Source organism: Hyperoodon ampullatus (assembly GCF_949752795.1).
Source record: "Hyperoodon ampullatus genome assembly, chromosome: 3".
Lineage (NCBI taxonomy): Eukaryota > Metazoa > Chordata > Mammalia > Artiodactyla > Ziphiidae > Hyperoodon > Hyperoodon ampullatus.
In genome coordinates, this window is record NC_136916.1 from 82,728,543 (window position 1) to 82,749,659 (window position 21,117).

General features: G+C 38.8%; 1 protein-coding gene across 2 annotated transcripts in view; it reads left to right on the forward strand.

The window, feature by feature from the left end:
• LOC307049320 (A-kinase anchor protein 13-like) overlaps positions 1 to 21,117 on the forward strand; it is a gene marked incomplete at its 5' end in the record, with an annotated part of 268,607 nt that overhangs the window by 160,456 nt on the left and 87,034 nt on the right. For both annotated transcript variants that reach the window (XM_079698797.1, XM_079698798.1), the window contains 2 exons: positions 2,978 to 3,053; positions 14,740 to 14,876. In XM_079698797.1, the coding sequence (XP_079554923.1) occupies positions 2,978 to 3,053; positions 14,740 to 14,876 (213 nt within the window). The remainder of the gene's footprint in view (positions 1 to 2,977; positions 3,054 to 14,739; positions 14,877 to 21,117) is intronic.

Genomic DNA, 21,117 nt, shown 5'->3' on the forward strand with positions numbered 1-21,117 from the left:
CATCCTGAACCGGTCTCCCAAAAAAGCCTTTATATATAGTAAGTCTTGAGATCAAGTAGTGATGAATTGGGGAGAATTAACAATTTAACAGAATTGAGTTTTCTGATCTATGAACATGGTGTCTCTATTTAAGACTGCTTTAATTTTTCTCAGTAGTGTTTTGCAGTGTTTAGAGTACAGGTCTTGCTCATATTTTATTAAATTTATGCTAATTATTTTATATTTCTTGATGCTATTGTAAATTGTATTACTTTTGTTTTTAACTTTAATTTTTAATTGTTCACTCCTAACATATAGGACTAGTATTGATTTTTTTTGTACATTGACTTTATAACCTTCAGCTTTGCTAAACTCGTTTATTCTAGTAGCATTTTTGTAGATTCCTTGAGATTTTCTCCATAGATAATCATGCCATCTATGAATAAAGTAGTAAAACTACTTCTTTTCTACATCTATGCATTTTATTTCTTTTTCTGCTTTACTGCATTGGCTAGAACCTCCTGTACATATTGAATAACAGTGCTGAGAGTGGACATTCTTGCCTTGTTTTTGATCTCAGAGTGAAGTATCAGGATTTTTAAAATAGATGCCCTTTATCAGGTTGAGGAATTTCCTTTCTGTTTTCAGTGTTCTATGAGTTTTAGACGTTGAATTTTGCCAAATTCTTTTCTGCATCTCTTGATAATCATTAGTTTGTGGGAGGTTTTGGTCTGTTAATAAATTGATTTTCAAATGTTAAACCAACCTTGCTTTACTGGGATGAATTTGGTCACGATGTTTATCTTTTTTCTATATTGCTGGATTCAGTTTCCTAATTTTTGTTCAGGATTTTTTTGTCTATGTTCCTGAGGATATTGATTTATAATTTTCTTACGTCTTTGTCTAGTTTTGGTGTCAGGGTAATGCTGGGCTTATAAAATGAGCTGTATATTGTTCCCTCCTCTTTTGTTTTCCTTAGGAGTTTGTGTAGAATTGCTATTATTTCTTCCTTAAATGTCTCGTGCCATTCACCTCTGAAGTCATCTGGGCCTGGAGTTTTCCTTACAGGAAGGTTTTAAACTATGTATTCAATGTCTTTAATAGAATAAGGGTGTTCAGATTATCTGTATCTTTTTGAAAGAATTTTGGTAGTTTGTGTCTTTCATGAAATGCTTCCATTTCATCTAACTTGTTGTATTTCTTGTTCTTAATATTGATATTTCCCTATTATCCTTTCAGTGTCTGTAGGATCTTTAGTGATGTCCCCCTTTAAATTCTTGATGCTGGTAATTTTTAACTTAGAATTCTTTTCTGGTCAATCTAGTTAAAGTTTTACTGATATCAGTAAACTGATCTTGTAAGGATCCAGCTTTTGATCTTATTGATTTTATTTTTCTATTTTCTCTTTCACTGATTTCTGCTCTTTGTTTTACTTATCATGTTTGCTTTGTGTTAATTTTGCTCTCTTAAGTTCTTAAGGTGGAAGCCTAGATCACTGATTTGAGACATTTCTTTTCTAATACAGGGATTTTAATATTGTAAATTTTGCTCTAGGCATTATTTTGGCTGTATCTCACAAATTTTCATATGTGGTATTTCTATTTTTATTCAGCTTGAAATATTTTCTGATATTTAATGTTTCCTTAAGATTTCTTTTTAGAAGTTTTTTATTAAATTTTTTTAAATATTGGGTTTTTCCAGATATCTTTTTGATTTTGGTTTCTAATTTGATATTGTTGTGGTCAAAGAGCATGTTTAATATGATTTTAATCCTCAAATTTGAGACTTGTGTTATACGACAGAATATATTATATCTTGGTGAACATACCATGTGCATTTGAAAAGAATGTGTATTCTGTTGTTGGGTAAAAGGCTCAGTATGTGTTGATTAAATCAAATTGGTTGATGATGTTTTCCAAGTTCTTTATGTATATTCTTGCTGATTTTGTGTCTACCTGTTTTATCAATTACTGAGAGAGGGCTGTTGAAATCTCTAATGGTAGTTTTAAAAATTACATTATTTTTAATCTAATGAAAGTAGAAAGTTATAATGTTAAGATGGTTTGGAGTTGTAAAGGCTAAATAAAAAAAAAATGTTTTAGGGCGGGTGTATGTGCTTCTTAATATGCTTTAGAATCACATAGGTTTGTATTCCATTCCCAGTCCTGCCATTTATTACCTTAGCAACTCCTCCAAGTGTAGCTATTCTTTGGATAGAGATATTACTAACTTCTTGGAGCTAGTGTGGGGATTAAATGCAATAATATATGTAGAATTCTTAACCTGATGCCCAACATACAGTAATTCTCGAATAAATAGGAATTATTTTTGCATTTTCTAAGTTGCAACCTAGGATGTGAAATGCATATTTCAATATTTGATCCTTTTCACTTGTTAACTTATTTTTCTTTCTTATTTCACCATTGGCTTGAACCATGATCTTCATCTTTGTATATCTTTTTTCCATTTGCTTTTATATGCCTAACTTTTTTTTTTTTAATTTATTTTTGGCTGTGTTGGGTCTTCGTTTTTGTGTGAGGGCTTTCTCTAGTTGTGGCGAGCGGGGTCCACTCTTCATCACGGTGCGCGGGCCTCTCACTATCGCGGCCTCTCTCGTTGCAGAGCACAGGCTCCAGACGCGCAGGCTCAGCAGCCGCGGCTCACGGGCCCAGTTGCCCCGCGGCATGTGGGATCCTCCCAGGCCAGGGCTCGAACCCACGTCCCCTGCATCTGCAGTCAGACTCTCAACCACTGCGCCACCAGGGAAGCCCCATATGCCTAACTTTTACTGACAGTTTCTTTAGAGTCTTAATTGAGTATAGAGTGCCTTGTTGTGTTGTGAAAAAGGTTTTTTCTTGACATAATTTTACCCACTTTGCAATAAAATATTAAAGAAAAACATAGGAGTGTTGGTGTGGTAGATATACTTGCAACAGCTGTATAAACACCCCACACTACTTCACTGTCTGAAAGTCAATCTCTTTTTCTTTTTCTTCAGATAAACCGAGAAAGCTGGTGTACCATTGAGCCGTGCCCAGACGCAGCATCTCTTTTGGCTCCCACGCAGAGCCCAGGTACGTGGGGATTCTCCAACTTCCAATTTGCTTGAATAACTGCAGCCAGAATGTTCATTTTCTAGAGCCACATTCCCACTCTAATAACAGATTGTTTGATTTCAAGGTCTGTCCTTCATGAGCAGTAATGGGACAAATCAGAAGAAGGGGTGTACGTGATTTGGGTTTGTAGGCATTTTGTCTCACAGTTGAAAATGAACACGTAATTACCTAAATTTCACTTCAGTATTAAGTTTTCACATGTGGCTTTATGATTTGTTAATTCATCTGTGAAGGTGTATGTGCTGTGCATATATGTACATGTGATAAAGTTTTCTTAATATGGTAAAACTATAAATGTATTATTAAGGACTAATCCTGGGGCTCTCGATTTTGGCTGTGCGTTGAAATTACCTAAAGAGCTTTCTTTCTTTCTTTCTTTCTTTCTTTATTATTTATTTATTTATTTATTTATTTATTACAAATTTAATCAGTTATACATATACATATGTTCCCATATCCCCTCCCTTTTGCATCTCCCTCCCGCCCTCCGTATCCCACCCTTCCAGGCGGTCACAAAGCACCGAGCTGATCACCCTGTGCTATGCGGCTGCTTCCCACTAGCTATCTACCTTATGTTTGGTAGTGTATATATGTCCATGCCGCTCTTTCGCTTTGTCACAGCTTACCCTTCCCCCTCCCCATATCCTCAAGTCCATTCTCTAGTAGATCTGTGTCTTTATTCCTGTCTTACCCCTATGTTCTTCATGACATTTTTTTTCTTAAATTCCATATATATGTGTCAGCATACAGTATTTGTCTTTCTCTTTCTGACTTACTTCACTCTGTATGACAGACTCTAGGTCCATCCACCTCATTACAAATAGCTCAATTTCGTTTCTTTTTATGGCTGAGTAATATTCCATTGTATATATGTGCCACATCTTCTTTATCCATTCATCCGATGATGGACACTCCGGTTGTTTCCATCTCCGGGCTATTGTAAATAGGGCTGCTATGAACATTTTGGTACATGACTCTTTTTGAATTATGGTTTTCTCAGGGTATATGCCCAGTAGTGGGATTGCTGGGTCATATGGTAGTTCTATTTGTAGTTTTTTAAGGAACCTCCATACTGTTCTCCATAGTGGCTGTACCAATTCACATTCCCACCAGCAGTGCAAGAGTGTTCCCTTTTTTCCACACCCTCTCCAGCATTTATTGTTTCTAGATTTTTTGATGATGGCCATTCTGACCGGTGTGAGATGATATCTCATTGTAGTTTTGATTTGCATTTCTCTAATGAGTAAAGATGTTGAGCATCCTTTCATGTGTTTGTTGGCAGTCTGTATATCTTCTGTGGAGAAATGTCTATTTAGGTCTTCTGCCCATTTTTGGATTGGGTTGTTTGTTTTTTTGTTATTGAGCTGCATGAGCTGCTTATAAATTTTGGAGATTAATCCTTTGTCAGTTGCTTCATTTACAAATATTTTCTCCCATTCTGAGGGTTGTCTTTTGGTCTTCTTTATGGTTTCCTTTGCTGTGCAAAAGCTTTTAAGTTTCATTAGGTCCCATGTGTTTATTTTTGTCTTTATTTCCGTTACTCTAGGAGGTGGGTCAAAAAGGATCTTGCTGTGATTTATGTCATAGAGTGTTCTGCCTATGTTTTCCTCTAAGAGTTTGATAGTTTCTGGCCTTACATTTAGGTCTTTCATGCATTTTGAGCTTATTTTTGTGTATGGTGTTAGGGAGTGATCTAATCTCATACATTTACATGTCCCTGTCCAGTTTTCCCAGCACCACTTATTGAAGAGACTGTCCTTTCTCCACTGTACATTCCTGCCTCCTTTATCAAAGATAAGGTGACCATATGTGCATGGGTTTATCTCTGGGCTTTCTATCCTGTTCCATTGATCTATCTTTCTGTTTTTGTGCCAGTACCACACTGTCTTGATTACTGTAGCTTTGTAGTATAGTCTGAAGTCAGGGAGCCTGATTCCTCCAGCTCCATTTTTCATTCTCAAGATTGCTTTGGCTATTCGGGGTCTTTTGTGTTTCCATACAAATTGTGAAATTTTTTGTTCTAGTTCTGTGAAAAATGCCAGTGGTAGTTTGATAGGGATTGCATTGAATCTGTAGATTGCTTTGGGTAGTAGAGTCATTTTCACAATATTGATTCTTCCAATCCAAGAACATGGTACATCTCTCCATCTGTTTGTATCATCTTTAATTTCTTTCATCAGTGTCTTATAATTTTCTGCATACAGGTCTTTTGTCTCCTTAGGTAGCTTTATTCCTAGATATTTTATTCTTTTTGTTGCAATGGTAAATGGGAGTGTTTCCTTGATTTCACTTTCAGATTTTTCAGCATTAGTATATAGGAATGCCAGAGATTTCTGTGCATTAGTTTTGTATCCTGCTACTTTACCAAATTCATTGATTAGCTCTAGTAGTTTTCTGGTAGCATCTTTAGGATTCTTTATGTATAGTATCATGTCATCTGCAAACAGTGACAGCTTTATTTCTTCTTTTCTGATTTGGATTCCTTTTATTTCCTTTTCTTCTCTGATTGCTGTGGCTAAAACTTCCAAAACTAGGTTGTATAAGAGTGGTGAGAGTGGGCAACCTTGTCTTGTTCCTGATCTTAGTGGAAATGCTTTCAGTTTTTCACCATTGAGGACGATGCTGGCTGTGGGTTTGTCATATATGGCCTTTATTATGTTGAGGAAAGTTCCCTCTATGCCTACTTTCTGCAGGGTTTTTATCATAAATGGGTGTTGAATTTTGTTGAAAGCTTTCTCTGCATCTATTGAGATTATCATATGGTTTTTCTCCTTCAACTTGTTAATATGGTGTATCACATTGATTGATTTGCGTATATTGAAGAATCCTTGCATTCCTGGAATAAACCCCACTTGATCATGGTGTATGATCCTTTTAATGTGCTGTTGGATTCTGTTTGCTTGTATTTTGTTGAGGATTTTTGCATCTATGTTCATCAGTGATATTGGCCTGTAGTTTTCTTTCTTTGTGACATCCTTGTCTGGTTTTGATATCAAGGTGATGGTGGCCTCGTAAAATGAGTTTGGGAGTGTTCCTCCCTCTGCTATATTTTGGAAGAGTTTGAGAAGGATAGGTGTTAGCTCTTCTCTAAATGCTTGATAGAATTCGCCTGTGAAGCCATCTGGTCCTGGGCTTTTGTTTGTTGGAAGATTTTTTATCACAGTTTCAATTTCAGTGCTTGTGATTGGTCTGTTCATATTTTCTATTTCTTCCTGATTCAGTCTTGGCAGGTTGTGCATTTCTAAGAATTTGTCCATTTCTTCCAGGTTGTCCATTTTATTGGCATAGAGTTGCTTGTAATAATCTCTCATGATCTTTTGTATTTCTGCAGTGTCAGTTGTTACTTGTCCTTTTTCATTTCTAATTCTATTGATTTGAGTCTTCTCCCTTTTTTTCTTGATGAGTCTGGCTAATGGTTTATCAATTTTGTTTATCTTCTCAAAGAACCAGCTTATAGTTTTATTGATCTTTGCTATCGTTTTCTTCATTTCTTTTTCATTTATTTCTGATCTGATTTTTATGATTTCTTTCCTTCTGCTAACTTTGGGATGTTTTTGTTCTTCTTTCTCTAATTGCTTTAGGTGCAAGGTTAGGTTGTTTATTCGAGATGTTTCCTATTTCTTAAGGTGGGATTGTATTGCTATAAACTTCCCTCTTCTGAACTGCTTTTGCTGCATCCCGTAGGTTTTGGGTCATCATGTTTTCATTGTCATTTGTTTCTAGGTATTTTTTCTTTTCCTCTTTGATTTCTTCAGTGATCACTTCATTATTAAGTAGTGTATTGTTTAGCCTCCATGTGTTTGTATTTTTTACAGATCTTTTCCTGTAATTGATATCTAGTCTCATAGCGTTGTGGTCGGAAAAGATACTTGATACAATTTCCATTTTCTTAAATTTACCAAGGCTTGATTTGTGACCCAAGATATGATCTATCCTGGAGAATGTTCCATGAGCACTTGAGAAAAATGTGTATTCTGTTTTTTTTGGATGGAATGTCCTATAAATATCAATTAAGTCCATCTTGTTTAATGTATCATTTAAAGCTTGTGTTTCCTTATTTATTTTCATTTTGGATGATCTGTCCATTGGTGAAAGTGGGGTGTTAAAGTCCCCTACTATGATTGTGTTACTGTCGATTTCTCCTTTTATGGCTGTTAGTATTTGCCTTATGTATTGAGGTGCTCCTATGTTGGATGCATAAATATTTACAATTGTTATATCTTCTTCTTGGATCGATCCCTTGATCATTATGTAGTGTGCTTCTTTGTCTCTTTTAATAGACTTTATTTTAAAGTCTATTTTGTCTGATATGAGAATTGCTACTCCAGCTTTCTTTTGGTTTCCATTTGCATGGAATATCTTTTTCCATCCCCTTACTTTCAGTCTGTATGTGTCTCTAGGTCTGAAGTGGGTCTCTTGTAGACAGCATATATATGGGTCTTGTTTTTGTATCCATTCAGCCAATCTGTGTCTTTTGGTGGGAGCATTTAGTCCATTTACATTTAAGGTAATTATCGATATGTATGTTCCTATTCCCATTTCCTTAATTGTTTTGGGTTTGTTATTGTAGGTCTTTTCCTTCTGTTGTGTTTCTTGCCTAGAGAAGTTCCTTTAGCATTTGTTGTAAAGCTGGTTTGGTGGTGCTGAACTCTCTCAGCTTTTGCTTGTCTGTAAACGTTTTAATTTCTCCATCAAATCTGAATGAGATCCTTGCTGGGTAGAGTAATCTTGGTTGCAGGTTTTTCTCCTTCATCACTTTAATTATGTCCTGCCACTCCCTTCTGGCTTATAGTTTCTGCTGAGAGATCAGCTGTTATCCTGATGGGGATTCCTTTGTGTGTTATTTGTTGTTTTTCCCTTGCTGCTTTTAATATGATTTCTTTGTGTTTAATTTTTGACAGTTTGATTAATATGTGTCTTGGCGTATTTCTCCTTGGATTTATTCTGTATGGGACTCTGTGCCTCCTGGACTTGATTAACTATTTCCTTTCCCATATTAGGGAAGTTTTCAACTATAATCTCTTCAAATATTTTCTCAGTCCCTTTCTTTTTCTCTTCTTCTTCTGGAACCCCTATAATTCGAATGTTGGTGCGTTTAATGTTGTCCCAGAGGTCTCTGAGACTGTCCTCTGTTCTTTTCATTCTTTTTTCTTTATTTTGCTCTGCATCAGTTATTTCCACTATTTTATCTTCCACCTCACTTATCTGTTCTTCTGCCTCAGTTATTCTGCTATTGATCCCATCTAGAGTATTTTTCATTTCATTTATTGTGTTTTTAATCGATGCTTGATTCATCTTTAGTTCTTCTAGGTCCTTGTTAACTGTTTCTTGCATTTTGTCTATTCTATTTCCAAGATTTTGGATCTTGGAAATAGAATCTTGGATCATCTTTACTATCATTATTCTGAATTCTTTTTCAGGTAGACTGCCTATTACCTCTTCATTTGTTAGGTCTGGTGGGTTTTTATCTTGCTCCTTCTCCTGCTGTGTGTTTTTCTGTCTTCTCATTTTGCTTATGTTACTGTGTTTGGGGTCTCCTTTTTGCAGGCTGCAGATTCGTAGTTCCCGTTGTTTTTGGTGTCTGTCCCCAGTGGCTAAGTTTGTTTCAGTAGGTTGTGTAGGCTTCCTGGTGGAGGGGACTAGTGCCTGTGTTCTGGTGGATGAGGCTGGATCTTGTCTTTCTGGTGGGCAGGTCCACGTCTGGTGGTGTGTTTTGGGGTGTCTGCGGACTTTTTATGATTTTAGGCAGCCTCTCTGCTAATGGGTGGCGTTGTGTTCCTGTCTTGCTAGTTGTTTGGCATAGGGTGTCCAGCACTGTAGCTTGCTGGTCGTTGAGTGAAGCTGGGTGCTGGTGTTGAGATGGAGATCTCTGGAAGATTTTCGCCATTTGATATTATGTGGAGCTGGGAGGTCTCTTGTGGACCAGTGTCCTGAAGTTGGCTCTTCCACCTCAGAGGCACAGCACTGACTCCTGGCTCCTCAATTTGGGATGATTTGTTGTCTATTCATGTATTCCACAGATGCAGAGTACATCAAGTTGATTGTGGAGCTTTAATCCGCTGCTTCTGAGGCTGCTGGGAGAGATTTCCCTTTCTCTTCTTTGTTCTCACAGCTCTCGGGTCTCAGCTTTGGATTTGGCCCCGCCTCTGCGTGTAGGTCGCCGGAGGGCGTCTGTTCTTTGCTCAGACAGGACAGGGTTAAAGGAGCAGCCACTTCGGTGACTCTGGCTCACTCAGGCCGGGGGGGAGGGAGGGGCACGGAGTGCGGGGCGAGCCTGCAGTGGCAGAGGCCGGCGTGACGTTGCACCAGCCCGAGGCGCGCCGTGCGTTCTCCCAGGGAAGCCGTCTCTGGATCCCGGGACCCCGGCAGTGACGGGCTGTACAGGCTCCCGGAAGGGCGGCGTGGACAGTGACCTGCGCTCGCACACAGGCCTCTTGGCGGCGGCAGCAGCAGCCCCAGCGTCCCATGCCCGTCTCTGGGCTCCGCGCTTTCAGCCGCGGCTTGCGCCCGTCTCTGGTGCTCCTTTAAGTAGCGCTCTTAATCCCCTCTCCTCGCGCACCAGGAAACCAAGAGGGAAGAAATAGTCTCTTGCCTCTTCGGCAGCTCCAGAGTTTTCCCGGACTCCCTCCCGGCTAGCTGTGGCGCATTAGCCCCCTTCAGGCTGAGTTCTCGTCTCCAGCCCCAGTCCTCTCCCTGCGCTCTGACCGAAGCCCGAGCCTCAGCTTCCAGCGCTGCCCGCCCCGGCGGGCGAGCAGACAAGCCTCTCGGGCTGGTGAGTTCCGGCCGGCACCGATCCTCTGTGCGGGAATCTCTCCATTTTGCCCTTCCCCGGTACGTGGGGAGTTTCTTGCCTTTTGGGAGGTCTGGGGTCTTCTGCCAGCGTTCAGTAGGTGTTCTGTAGGATTTGTTCCACGTGTAGCTATATTTCTGGTGTATCTGTGGGGAGGAAGGTGATCTCCGCATCTTACTCTTCCGCCATCTTCCCCGGAAGTCCTAGGGAGCTTTAAAAATGTAGTGATCTCTGGGTCCTGCCCCTAGAGATTCTGATTTAATTGGGCTGGGGTGTGGTCTGGGCATCAGAATCTTTAAAAGCTCCGTTGGTTCCTCTGCTTTGTAGCCAAGGTTGAGAGCCATTATCTTTGGAAGTATTGTCAGCAATTGAGTCTTTCCTTAAGCACCCATGAGGTATTAGTAACATTGGATGAGGGTAAAATGCTCTTAAGACCTTGCTGGTTAATGACACAGCACATGATCTGTGGTTAGTTAGGAATCCCAACTTTTTATCCAAGTTTAGCCACTAATTCACTGTGACGTAAGGTACGTTCCCTAATGTCTATGTGCTCTATTGTCTTCCATCCCTAAAGCCTTACTGGCCTTTCTTAAGGGAAGAGTCCGAATGACCTGGTGAGTAACTGAAGTCTCTGTGCCTGTTCTTGCAGCTGGTAATTTGCATTTTGGGCTCTTGAGTCGACTTTACCCAACAAAACCTCTTTTAACCTTTCCAATTTTCACTGACCTGCTTTAAAAATTACAGAGTTTTCATTTACTGGTCTTTTAGAGACAGTTTAGCTGTGGTTGTCCTGCAGTAGTATTAAATTTAAAGACAGATGGTTCAATTCCTCTATCTCCAGAGAAGTTTCCTACTGATTCTCAATCCTCTGACTTTGCTCCAAAGGAAGTGTCAGAACAAATATGAAATTTTTTTTTCTATTTTTCTCTCACGTGGAGAAAGAGGTTAAAGGATATTATTATGCTGTAGTTTTGTTTCGGGTCTCCGAATATTATAAGACTGACCTTGTTCACAGATTTAACTTACATTTTCCCTATCTCTCCCCCCTAGAATCTTCTACTTAAAAGTATAGTTCTTACTATGTATTGGTTCTTTAAGCTGTTTGGGGCTTTTTCTAAAAGTGTAATTATCTCAACCACTCAAGCAGTGAAATTGTCTGCTGTGTAGAGGTTGCCTCATAATTTGAATATTCACAGGAAGTTTCTTCACATGCTGCAGTTTATTTTACTCGTTTAAGGAAATGAATTTTGAACCCCTGAGCATTTTCCCCAGGGCATAATCTTGAATTTTGTTCACCTTCTCCATACCCCAGCCCCCAAAAGACTTTGGTCTTTTTAGAGTGATTCTTTTTAAACTTCAGTTTATCAAAACCCAAGATCTGGATTATGCTTCTGAACTTCAGACCTGAGATTTTTATTTTAGGCATAGTTTTTTGTGAATTCTAGGTACTTTCAGTCATGTAGGTTTCTTTCTTTTACTTTTAAACACAGCTGAAGAGAGCAATAGTGTTAGACTAAATAAGATAGTAACATTTAAAATCACTTTGTATACTCTTCAATCCAGGATGAATGCAAACCTATTTAAATAGGAATAAATACAGATGCATTATGATTAACATGGTTCAGCAAAGCCCAGTGAGTGGGCTGCTGGTAAGTTTTCCTACCCTTCCCCAACTATAATTTGTTTACATATGTATAATTGAAACCTAAAAGACTAGATAGCACTTTAAAAGTACACATTTTGTTAGCTTTTAAAAAGCTAGTGGCTCAGACACAAAAGTTATAGACAGATTTATATATGGGTCATAAAATGGGGCTGGCCCACCTCAAGGTGTAATGTCCTTACTGGATACTTGTCAAATCACACGTTACAGGTTAATGAAGCCTTAACTCCATTAGGCATGTTTACCGCATGCCTGCTGTGTACTCAGGGGCGGAGTTCTGGTTACTATATGTATAAATTATTTCTAACCATTCCTACAACTATTTTAGGGAGGTACAAATCATCCCATTTCATTGGTACGGAAATGGAGACTTAGAGGGTCAAATTCCTTCTTGCCTGGGATCTTTTTGCTGTAAGTATTCAGATCCAGATTTGAGCCACATCAGCCTCACTCTGAAACCAATGATCATTCGTTCCTGTTTATACCTTTGTTTGCTGCTTCACTTTATTCCTTAGGAAGGGGGCATGTAAGAAGAAAGGAAAGATTTCATCCATTTTGAGAACTTGTCAACACATGTGAAATGGGGTATAGATTAGCTCTGTCTTAGGGTCCCCCCCACTTCCATTTGTGGGGTTTCATAATGGCTTAAGGTCCTTTTCTCTTCCTTGTTCCTTGTTTTCATAGTCTTCCCTCCGCCCCAGCTCACCAACCAACATTGTATCACAGCAGCAGATTCTCATCCCACACTCGGTTTGTGGTCCCTTGTAGTGCTGGCTTGGATTTATTTTCTGGGTGAGGTATTCCTACCAGGGCTGAGTCTGGATCTTCCCCGTGGATTTTCCATTAGAATGTCTTGAGCTGCTCTGTTTTCCAGGTCTGGAATTGGGACGTGGTCTGTTTGACTGCCAGCTGGACAGCTAGCACGTTAGCATAGTTGCTGCGGCAGCCCTTTCTTTCCTTGGCCAGTCCCCCTATTTTCCCCTCATCCATGGAGTGGAGTTTTTGATTTTTCCAAGTGGGGAAAAGGTGTGGGGGGAACAAGTAGAAAAATCACAGCCAGCAGCTCCACCTAAGTTAGTACATACTCTGGGATGTGGGAAAAAGGGGACCAAAACTCCAGAATCCCCATGATTTCCAGTCTTTTAAAGGCAAGGCTATTCCCATTAACTAACACACTCAGAAATAGTTTGGACCGAGACTGAAATGGACCAAGGTAATTTTTTCTTTAACTGAAGCATCTTCAGATTAATCTGTGGGCCGTGCCTCTATTCCTATGGCATCCTTTCTGTACTTCTGTGTTGAAATTACCTCTTAATATATTCATTTCTACTACAGAATTGTAAACTACTGCCCCCCCCCCCACATAGACACCAACATTAGGCATCTCTTTTTATTTGGATAACTCCCAATACCTAGTCAAATGCCTAACTAATAGAAAAGGTAATTTTACTGACAAGTGATTCATGACCTGTATCAGTGCAGTGGCTCTTTGACCCTTCCTCTAAGATTCTGGGTTAATGCAGGGCAAATTATTTATTGATTGATGATCAGTTATTAGTTAATTTAGATGAGAAAAACTTCATCTTCTCATTATCTCTGAACACAGACCTGTACACACACACACACACACACACACACTTATTGTCTAAGCATAGACTATAAAAAAAGAGACATTAGGGGTCATCTAGTTCAATCTCCACTTCTGCGCAGACAGCTTTTTCGAAATGTCTTGCCACAGTCACTCAGCCTTTGCTCCAGCCCTTCTGGTGAACGAGCCTCATGACTTTCTAAGGCTGCCAGCCTATGGCCTGAAGCCGCGTTATAGTGAAGCTCTGGCTTCCACTTGGTGGGCTTTGTTCTCCCTCCTGAATGGCAGAGGGCAAATCTGCAGCCATCCTCAGACACATTTTCTTCAGGCTCCTCTGCAACCTGAATGTATCTCAGGTGTTTCCACTCATGGTGACCTCATTACCATGCATGCATTTTTGTTTATCAGTGTTTTAATTTAATTTATCAATATTTAGGAGTATAGGTGCAGTGTTGGTGGCACATACTGGCCAGACTGTCCCCATTTTGGATTTGGGTGCATTGTCTCTTTAATAGAGCCTAAAACTATGAGTATTTCTGTTTGTTTTGCCATAACCTTGTATTGTCAACTCCTCTTGAATTTGCTTTCAAGCAAAATCTCCAGGTAGAGTTCTCATGAACTGCTAGGTAGCCAAGTTATCTACTGTGTCCCTCATCACTTAGTATCACCTGCAGGTTTGATAAACATACGTATGTTTTTCCAAATCAGGTTTGATAAACATACGTATGTTTTTCCAAATCATGCATAATGCTAACTAGAATGGAAACGCTTCATTCTTCAAAACTTCTTGAAGGAGGTTGATGTCTTTCTTGGTTTCACTGTGTACATAGAGATATTTTTATCTCTGTTGTTATCAGGTCACATGTCCTTTTTGTTTACAGAGTTAAAGAAGAGAATGGGTTAAATACTTCGCTAATTTAAGCATACAAATCTTTAGAATCCCTAGATGTACCAATGTAATATTTCTATCAAGGCCCCCTCTGTCTGGTTCACCAGAGTCCATATCCTAGTTGTTGAACTGAAAACAGATTCTAGATTATATATTTTTCTTCATCACATTATTCATCCAATGTCAGATCTATTTAAGGTAGGAGAATTTAAATAGTTATATTTCTGTTATTGCTTAAAAGAACCCGTGAGTTTAATACACGGATACATTTTATTAGTTATGCTCCCCCTTTGTCTTTTATCTAGGTACTTTGATAAAGTAACAAGTTTCCAGAAAGAACTTAAGTCTCAAAACAGAAATTGCCCACAAACCCTATCACAGTTTCCTAATAAGGAACTTCTGATTTTGGTAGCAAAAGATATAAATTCTGTAACTACTGGGAGAAAAAGATCATTATTTAAATACATAGTTGGAATTATGGTTCTAAATCATTGTTTTATCTTTCTGTACCTGTGGTTTACATGACAAACTCATGATTGTCCTGTAGTAACTGTATCAACTGAGAATTGAAAGCTACTAATTCGACTGTGTCCTTTACAGCTTCTTAGTATGAGGAGGGAGGGAGATTGATCAGTTGGTTGATTTAAAAGGCTGGAATGAAAAGAAACTGATTTATTTTTTTAAAGCAGTGGTTGAATAAATTTTCTTTTTCAGAATGTGATAACTTCCTTGATGTTGGATTGGGCAGAGAGTGTGCCTCAAAACAAGGTGTCCTTAAAAGAGAATCTGGGAGTGATTCTGACCTCTTTCACTCACCCAGTGAAGAAGTGGACAGCATTATCTTCTCCAAGGTACTGTTGGCCTCAATGTGTGACTCCTGCTAGTAAGATGTGACTCCTACTAGCCTTACAGGGCTTCTCTTCAGGTCTTAGAGAAGTGTGAATGCTCCATTTCAGAGAATGAAGCTCCAGGTTGCCAGGCCTTAGAAAGAGGCCTTGGCCACTTTATTTTCTGTAGAATAATGGCTGGTTACGTACAGTTTTTGAAGCTCACATTGAAACCTAAAGAAATGGAAGTTCCTTTAACGTGAATTAAATCAGATGACAGTGAATACTTCTCATGGGGCAGGAAGGAACCACAGCTCAGACTGTATGACGTCATGTGTATAAATTAACCACAGAGCCTTCTGATTAATGTGTTTAGGCCTGAAGCTCGCTGCTGAGCTTGGTGATGTCACCCGTCTTCATCGAGCCTGCTTAATTGGAAGTTTCTAGAGCTCAGCTCAGGAATCCAAGCTTTCTCACTAGTGAAAAGCCAAGCCCATCCACATGAATCACCTCGTGTTTTCATATAATTTGAGGCTCTAAGCGAGTGGGGGGGCGTTGCTTTCTTTTGCTTATGTCTGTATCTAGTTGCAGCAAGGTTGGTTTTGTCTCCTAAGAAGAATAGAGGCCTTTCCCACAGCAGGATCAGCAAATGGTACTCAGTTATATGCCACAAGTGCTTGTCTTTATAATAGAGAGTGGTTGAGGGGACAGAAACATGGCAGCTGTGCAGATGCCTTTGTGAGAGTTCACGATGACTTTGGAGAAGTGATGAGAGCAGTTGGGTTAGTGGCTGATTAGGTTCTCCAAGGCAGTGTGATGATGCTGGGTTTAAAAGTTACACTAGAAGAAGGCTTACTGTTCTGGGACTCTGGTCTGGAATGTATTTAAGTCTCTGTGCATTTACTTTCACTTTCCCTTCATTTTTGCTCAGCGGCTCTCATATGCCCGCTTGGCCTCCCCTAGCCCTTTTCCTCGTTCCTTTTCCTTGTGGTCGTTGTCTTCCAGAGGGCCTTGGAAAGACTCATGGAGTTGTTACTCATAGAAGGGATTCTGTAAAGTAAAAAGTCCACACAACTTGGAGGATCTGTCCTTCTCTGAAGTAATTTAGGGAGAGGGACACCAATATGATTTTTTTTGTTTGTTTTTTTTTTTAACCAACAGAATTTAGGTAATTTCCACTGTGATTTTGAGGTTTTCATTGTAAGGACTCCTAAAGTGTCCGCCTCCCCCCAAGGGGAATACCATTCCGAAGGTGCGTGTCTTTAAAAATGTATTGCTTTTGTTCGAGATAAATAAATTAGATAATATCTCCAAGTTCCAGCTTTAAAACAGTCATCAGTAATGACTGAAGCTGGGTCATGGATACATGAGGATTTGCTAAACATTTATATATGTGTGAAAATTTTCTTAGTAAGAAGTTTTTAACAAATTGCAAAGTCTCCGTTAAGAAATAATTGCTTGAACCTCCTAGGTGCGTGACAGCTTGCCCTGGGTGTTACCATCTCTGCAGAATGATAGTTATTTCTGGTTACTAAATTGAATGATTTTCCTAGCTAAGGAGAATTAGAATTTACTACATTTTACCTAATTATTCGAACTGCCAAAAGCACTTAGGAGATTGTTCATACAAATGGCCAGTGCTAGATTTGGCAGTTTTTTCAGGATGACTGGACAGATACAATTTTTAAAGGTTGAAGCATATCCCTGAATAAACTTTTAACAACATTTCATACTGGGGTGCCTCAGGAAGTCTAGAAATGGCGGATGCACTTTCACCTCTTCACGCTGACAGAAGAATGTCTGATGGCCTGGGGCGAGATTTGGAGGGTCCTTCCTCTTAGTGTCTCCGCTCTACCACGGTTGTTAGTGACAGAGAGGTTTTGCAATAATGTTTTCTCTAGCATTCATAAAACCCAGGGTTTACATGTGAAGGGAAAAGGAGACAGACAGACTCATGTGTACAAGATGCTTACTTTATACTAGGCACTGAACAGAATTTTTTACGTATGTGATCACATTTCATGCTCCCAGCAACCCTGCAAGGTGGGTGGTTTTATCTTCATTATACTCCTGAGGAAATAGAGGCTCTGATTGGTAAAGAAGTTTACTCAAAATTACTCAGCTGGGGGCTTCCCTGGTGGCGCAGTGGTTGAGAGTCCGCCTGCCGATGCAGGGGACACGGGTTCGTGCCCCGGTCTGGGGGGATCCCACGTGCCGCGGAGCGGCTTGGCCCATGAGCCATGGCCATTGAGCCTGCGTGTCCGGAGCCTGTGCTCCGCAACGGGAGGGGCCACAACAGTGAGAGGCCCACATACCGCAAAAAAAAAAAAAAAAAAATTACTCAGCTGGTAAGTAACAAAATTGAGATTTGTACCTAGCCCTAACTCTGAAATCTGTTCATTTTCTGTTATTTTGCTCTCAATCTCCAGACACCTGCTTTAATAACCAGTGCTTTATATAGAAGCATGGCAGTGGCAGACAGGCCATCAGCTACTTCCTTAAAAGCCTTCCTCTGTGGTCATCCACACAACATGTACTGTGAAACATCAGACTGTCCCAGAGTTTCTTCTCAGGCTCCAGCCCTCCCACTCTCCCTTCTCTAAAAAATAATCTGTAGGCAAGGCATTGCAACATCCTTTTCTGCGAACCATGAGTGGTGCGTTAGGTCACTTCCTGCAGCCACTTGTGTGACTCTGGCCTTAACAGAGGTCTCTTTAACATTAGCCTGCGGTGTTTGTCAGAACTTTCCACTTAACCTTATGTTTCCACTCAGTATGCCTGCCTCCTGGCAAGTATGACTCTTTGGTGAGTGTTGCGAGCTTCATGTTTATTCTTATGGATACTTGCTCATTTCTAAGTTCTTTCTTTTCCATAGATCAACAGCATAAAATTTAAATTTTGTTTTTAACGTGAGAAGAAATCCTAGGATGCTTTCTGGCACTAGCTAAGAAAGAAAAGTGTGATCATAAAATATACAATCTGGGCCACTCTGTTATCCAAAAGGATAATTGAAGGCCACAGAAAATACTAATAGTTGCTGCCTCTTTTCTCAGAGATAAAGTAAAGCCCTTACACCTTGTTTTTTCCTCCAAGTTATAAGACATATCCACAGTTGATTAAGAAAATCAAAGTAACTCCCCTAAGATGCTAACGCTTAAAGGAAAATCCTTTATTTCATATGCTGTAGTTTGCTCTCAAGTACTTAAACACCAAGCCAAAAATTTACCTTTTATTTTAAACTTTTAGAGATAAAAGTAAATATGTTTACAGAATCCAAATTAGAAAAACTATAATCACTTATGCATAAGTATTGAAATTATTGTAATTTCAGAACTGTGAAGCAGGGCTGATGCTTGCTATCAGATACTTAAATAAAGTATCGCACATAAATGGATTAAGTGATTGGCATACATTAGGATTTTAAAATATGAGCTTTTATTTCCAAGGCACATGGCAGAGTGCCCTGTGTATAATATAATAGATAATAATTTATAAGTATTTGACGAGTAAATGAATGAAAATTAAAGGACTAGTATTTTGGCAATATTAAGCATGATTCCTTCAGGTGTAGTAATAAGATATAAAATGCATAGCTATTTCTATATTTCTATGTATATAAGTGTATATAATGTTTACACCTTTCTATACACATATCTATATCATACCTATATGGTGTAACGCTGGTTAAGGAAGCCAATCAGGCATTTTTTCCCCCAACATTTTATTTTAAAAATTCTGAAACAGAAAAGTTAGAAGAATTGTGCAGTGAACATCCACCACCTAAATTCTACAATTAACTTTTTATTATATTTGCTTTGTTACATAGTTATGCATCTGTCTCTCATTCTTCCACCTACCAGTTCATCTAATTTCTTTGATGCACTTCAAAATAACTTACAGATATCAATACACTTCACCCCTAAATACTTAGAATTCAGCATTTGTTTATAGGGTTTTTGTTTTTTTATAAAATTTACATACAATGAAATATGCAGTCTCAAGAGTACCATTCAATGACTTCCCCCCCAACTTTACTGAGTTATAATTGACAAATAAAAGTCATATATATTTGAGGTGTATGACATGTTGTTTTTATATATATATATATAAATACACACACATATATATAATACTTATATACATATTACATACATACATTGTGAAGTGATTACCACAATCAAGCTAACTAACATATCTGTCACCTCACATAGTTACTTTTTATGTGTGTGGTGAAAACACTTGAGATTTACTTTCTTGGCAGATTTCAAGGATACAGTACCTTTTTATTAACTATAGTGACCATGATGTATATTAGGTCTCCAGAACTTACTCACCTCATAACTGAAAGTATGTTCCCTTTGACTAACATCTTCCCATTTCCCCCACCCCTCCAGCCCTCGGTAACCACCATTATGCTCCCTGTTACTATGAGTTTGACATTTTTATATTTCGCATTTAAGTGAGATCGTGCAGTATTTGTCTTTCTGTGTCAGGCTTATTTCACTTAGCATGATGCCCTCAAGATGCATGCATCTTATCGCAAATGGCAGGATTTCCTTCTTTTTCAAGGCTGAATAATTCTATATCCATTCATCTGTCAGTGGACGCTTAGGATATTTCCATATGTTGGCTACTGTCAGTAATGCTGCTTTGAACATGGGAGTGCACATATCTCTTCAAGACAGTGACTTTATTTCCTTTGGATATATACCCAGATGTGGGATTGCTGGATCATATATGGCAGTTAGTCCTGCCTTTAATTTTTTGAGGAACCTCCATACTGTTTTCCATAACAGCTGTACCTCAGTGACCTTTGATTAATGCATTCACCCATCTTTGTAACCTAAACCCCCATAAGGATATATCACTTTGGAAAGTTTTTTCATGCCTCTTCCCAGTCTGTCTCCTCTCCAACCCACTAGAGGCAGCAACTGTTCTAATTTTTTTCTACCACAGGTTAATTTTTCCTATTTCAGAACTTCATATAAATGAAATATAAATATTATCATTCCTCTTAGATAAATACCCAGGAGTGGAATTTCTGGATCATATCGTAAGTGTAGGTTTAGTTTTATAAGAAATTGCCAGACCTTTTTCCAAAGTGTTTGTACCATTTTTTATTCTCAACAGCAAGAATGAGAATTATAGTGGCACCACGTCCTTACCAACATGTATAATTGTTTTGTTTTGCTTTGACTTTAGCATTTCTGTTGTGCATGTAGTGGTATCTCACTATGTTTCTGATTTGCTTTTCCTTGACACCTAATGATTATGTTAAACACATTTTCATGTGTTTATTGGCCACTTGTGTGTATCTTCCTTTATGGAATGTCTGTTCATCTCTTTTGCCCATTAAAAAAATTAGATCGTTTGTCTTTTTGTTGTTGAGAAGTAGAAATTCTATATATGTATCCTGGATACCAGTCCTTTGTTAGATTTACGTTTTGAAAATATTTTCTTCCACTCTATGGCTGCCTGTTCACTTTGATAATGCTGTCTTGATTAACTGAGTTTTTAAAATTTTGATGAAGTGTAACTTATCACATTTTTATAGTTATTGCTACCTGTGTCCTATCTTGTTATTGATTTGTCTGCCCCCAGCTGCAGCAACAGCTCTGTAGTTTTTAGCAATAGGATTGAATCCTAGCTGTACCTAGAATCACCTGGAGAGCTTGAAGAAGAAGAAGAAGAAGAAGAAGGGAAAAAGACAAAGACAAAGAAAAAATGTCTGGCCCTTACTCCAGATCAGTTAAATTAGAAACTTGAGTTTATTATGTAACCTCACTGAGCTTCAGTTTTCTCATCTATAAAATGGGAATCAGAATAGCTACTGAATCAAATAGTTGTGAGGATTAAAAGAAATCATACATTGCAGTCACTTAGTATAGAGCCCCACACATGGTGAGTATGCAGTAAATAATTATTATTCAAATTTATATAATAGTTATACTGCACACATATTTAAGTAATAGATTCTCTTAAGCTTTATATAAACATCATCATTTGTTTTGGACTTTTACATTAACTTTTATTTATGTAATAATTTTGTAATTTCATTCTCCCTAGTTTATTTGGCCTTAAATTAAGCAAAAGCCAAGTATCCTTGGGTCACTCTGTTGGACTCAGCCCCTGCCCCTGAAGCCAGAACTGTCTGTGTAAGGCTAGTGTTGGAAAGACCAGCCACTCTCACACCTTTGTAGTGCTCAGAGGGCATTCTCTCTGACGCCTATTGGGTTTTTCTAGCCTGATAACCACGTGCAGATTT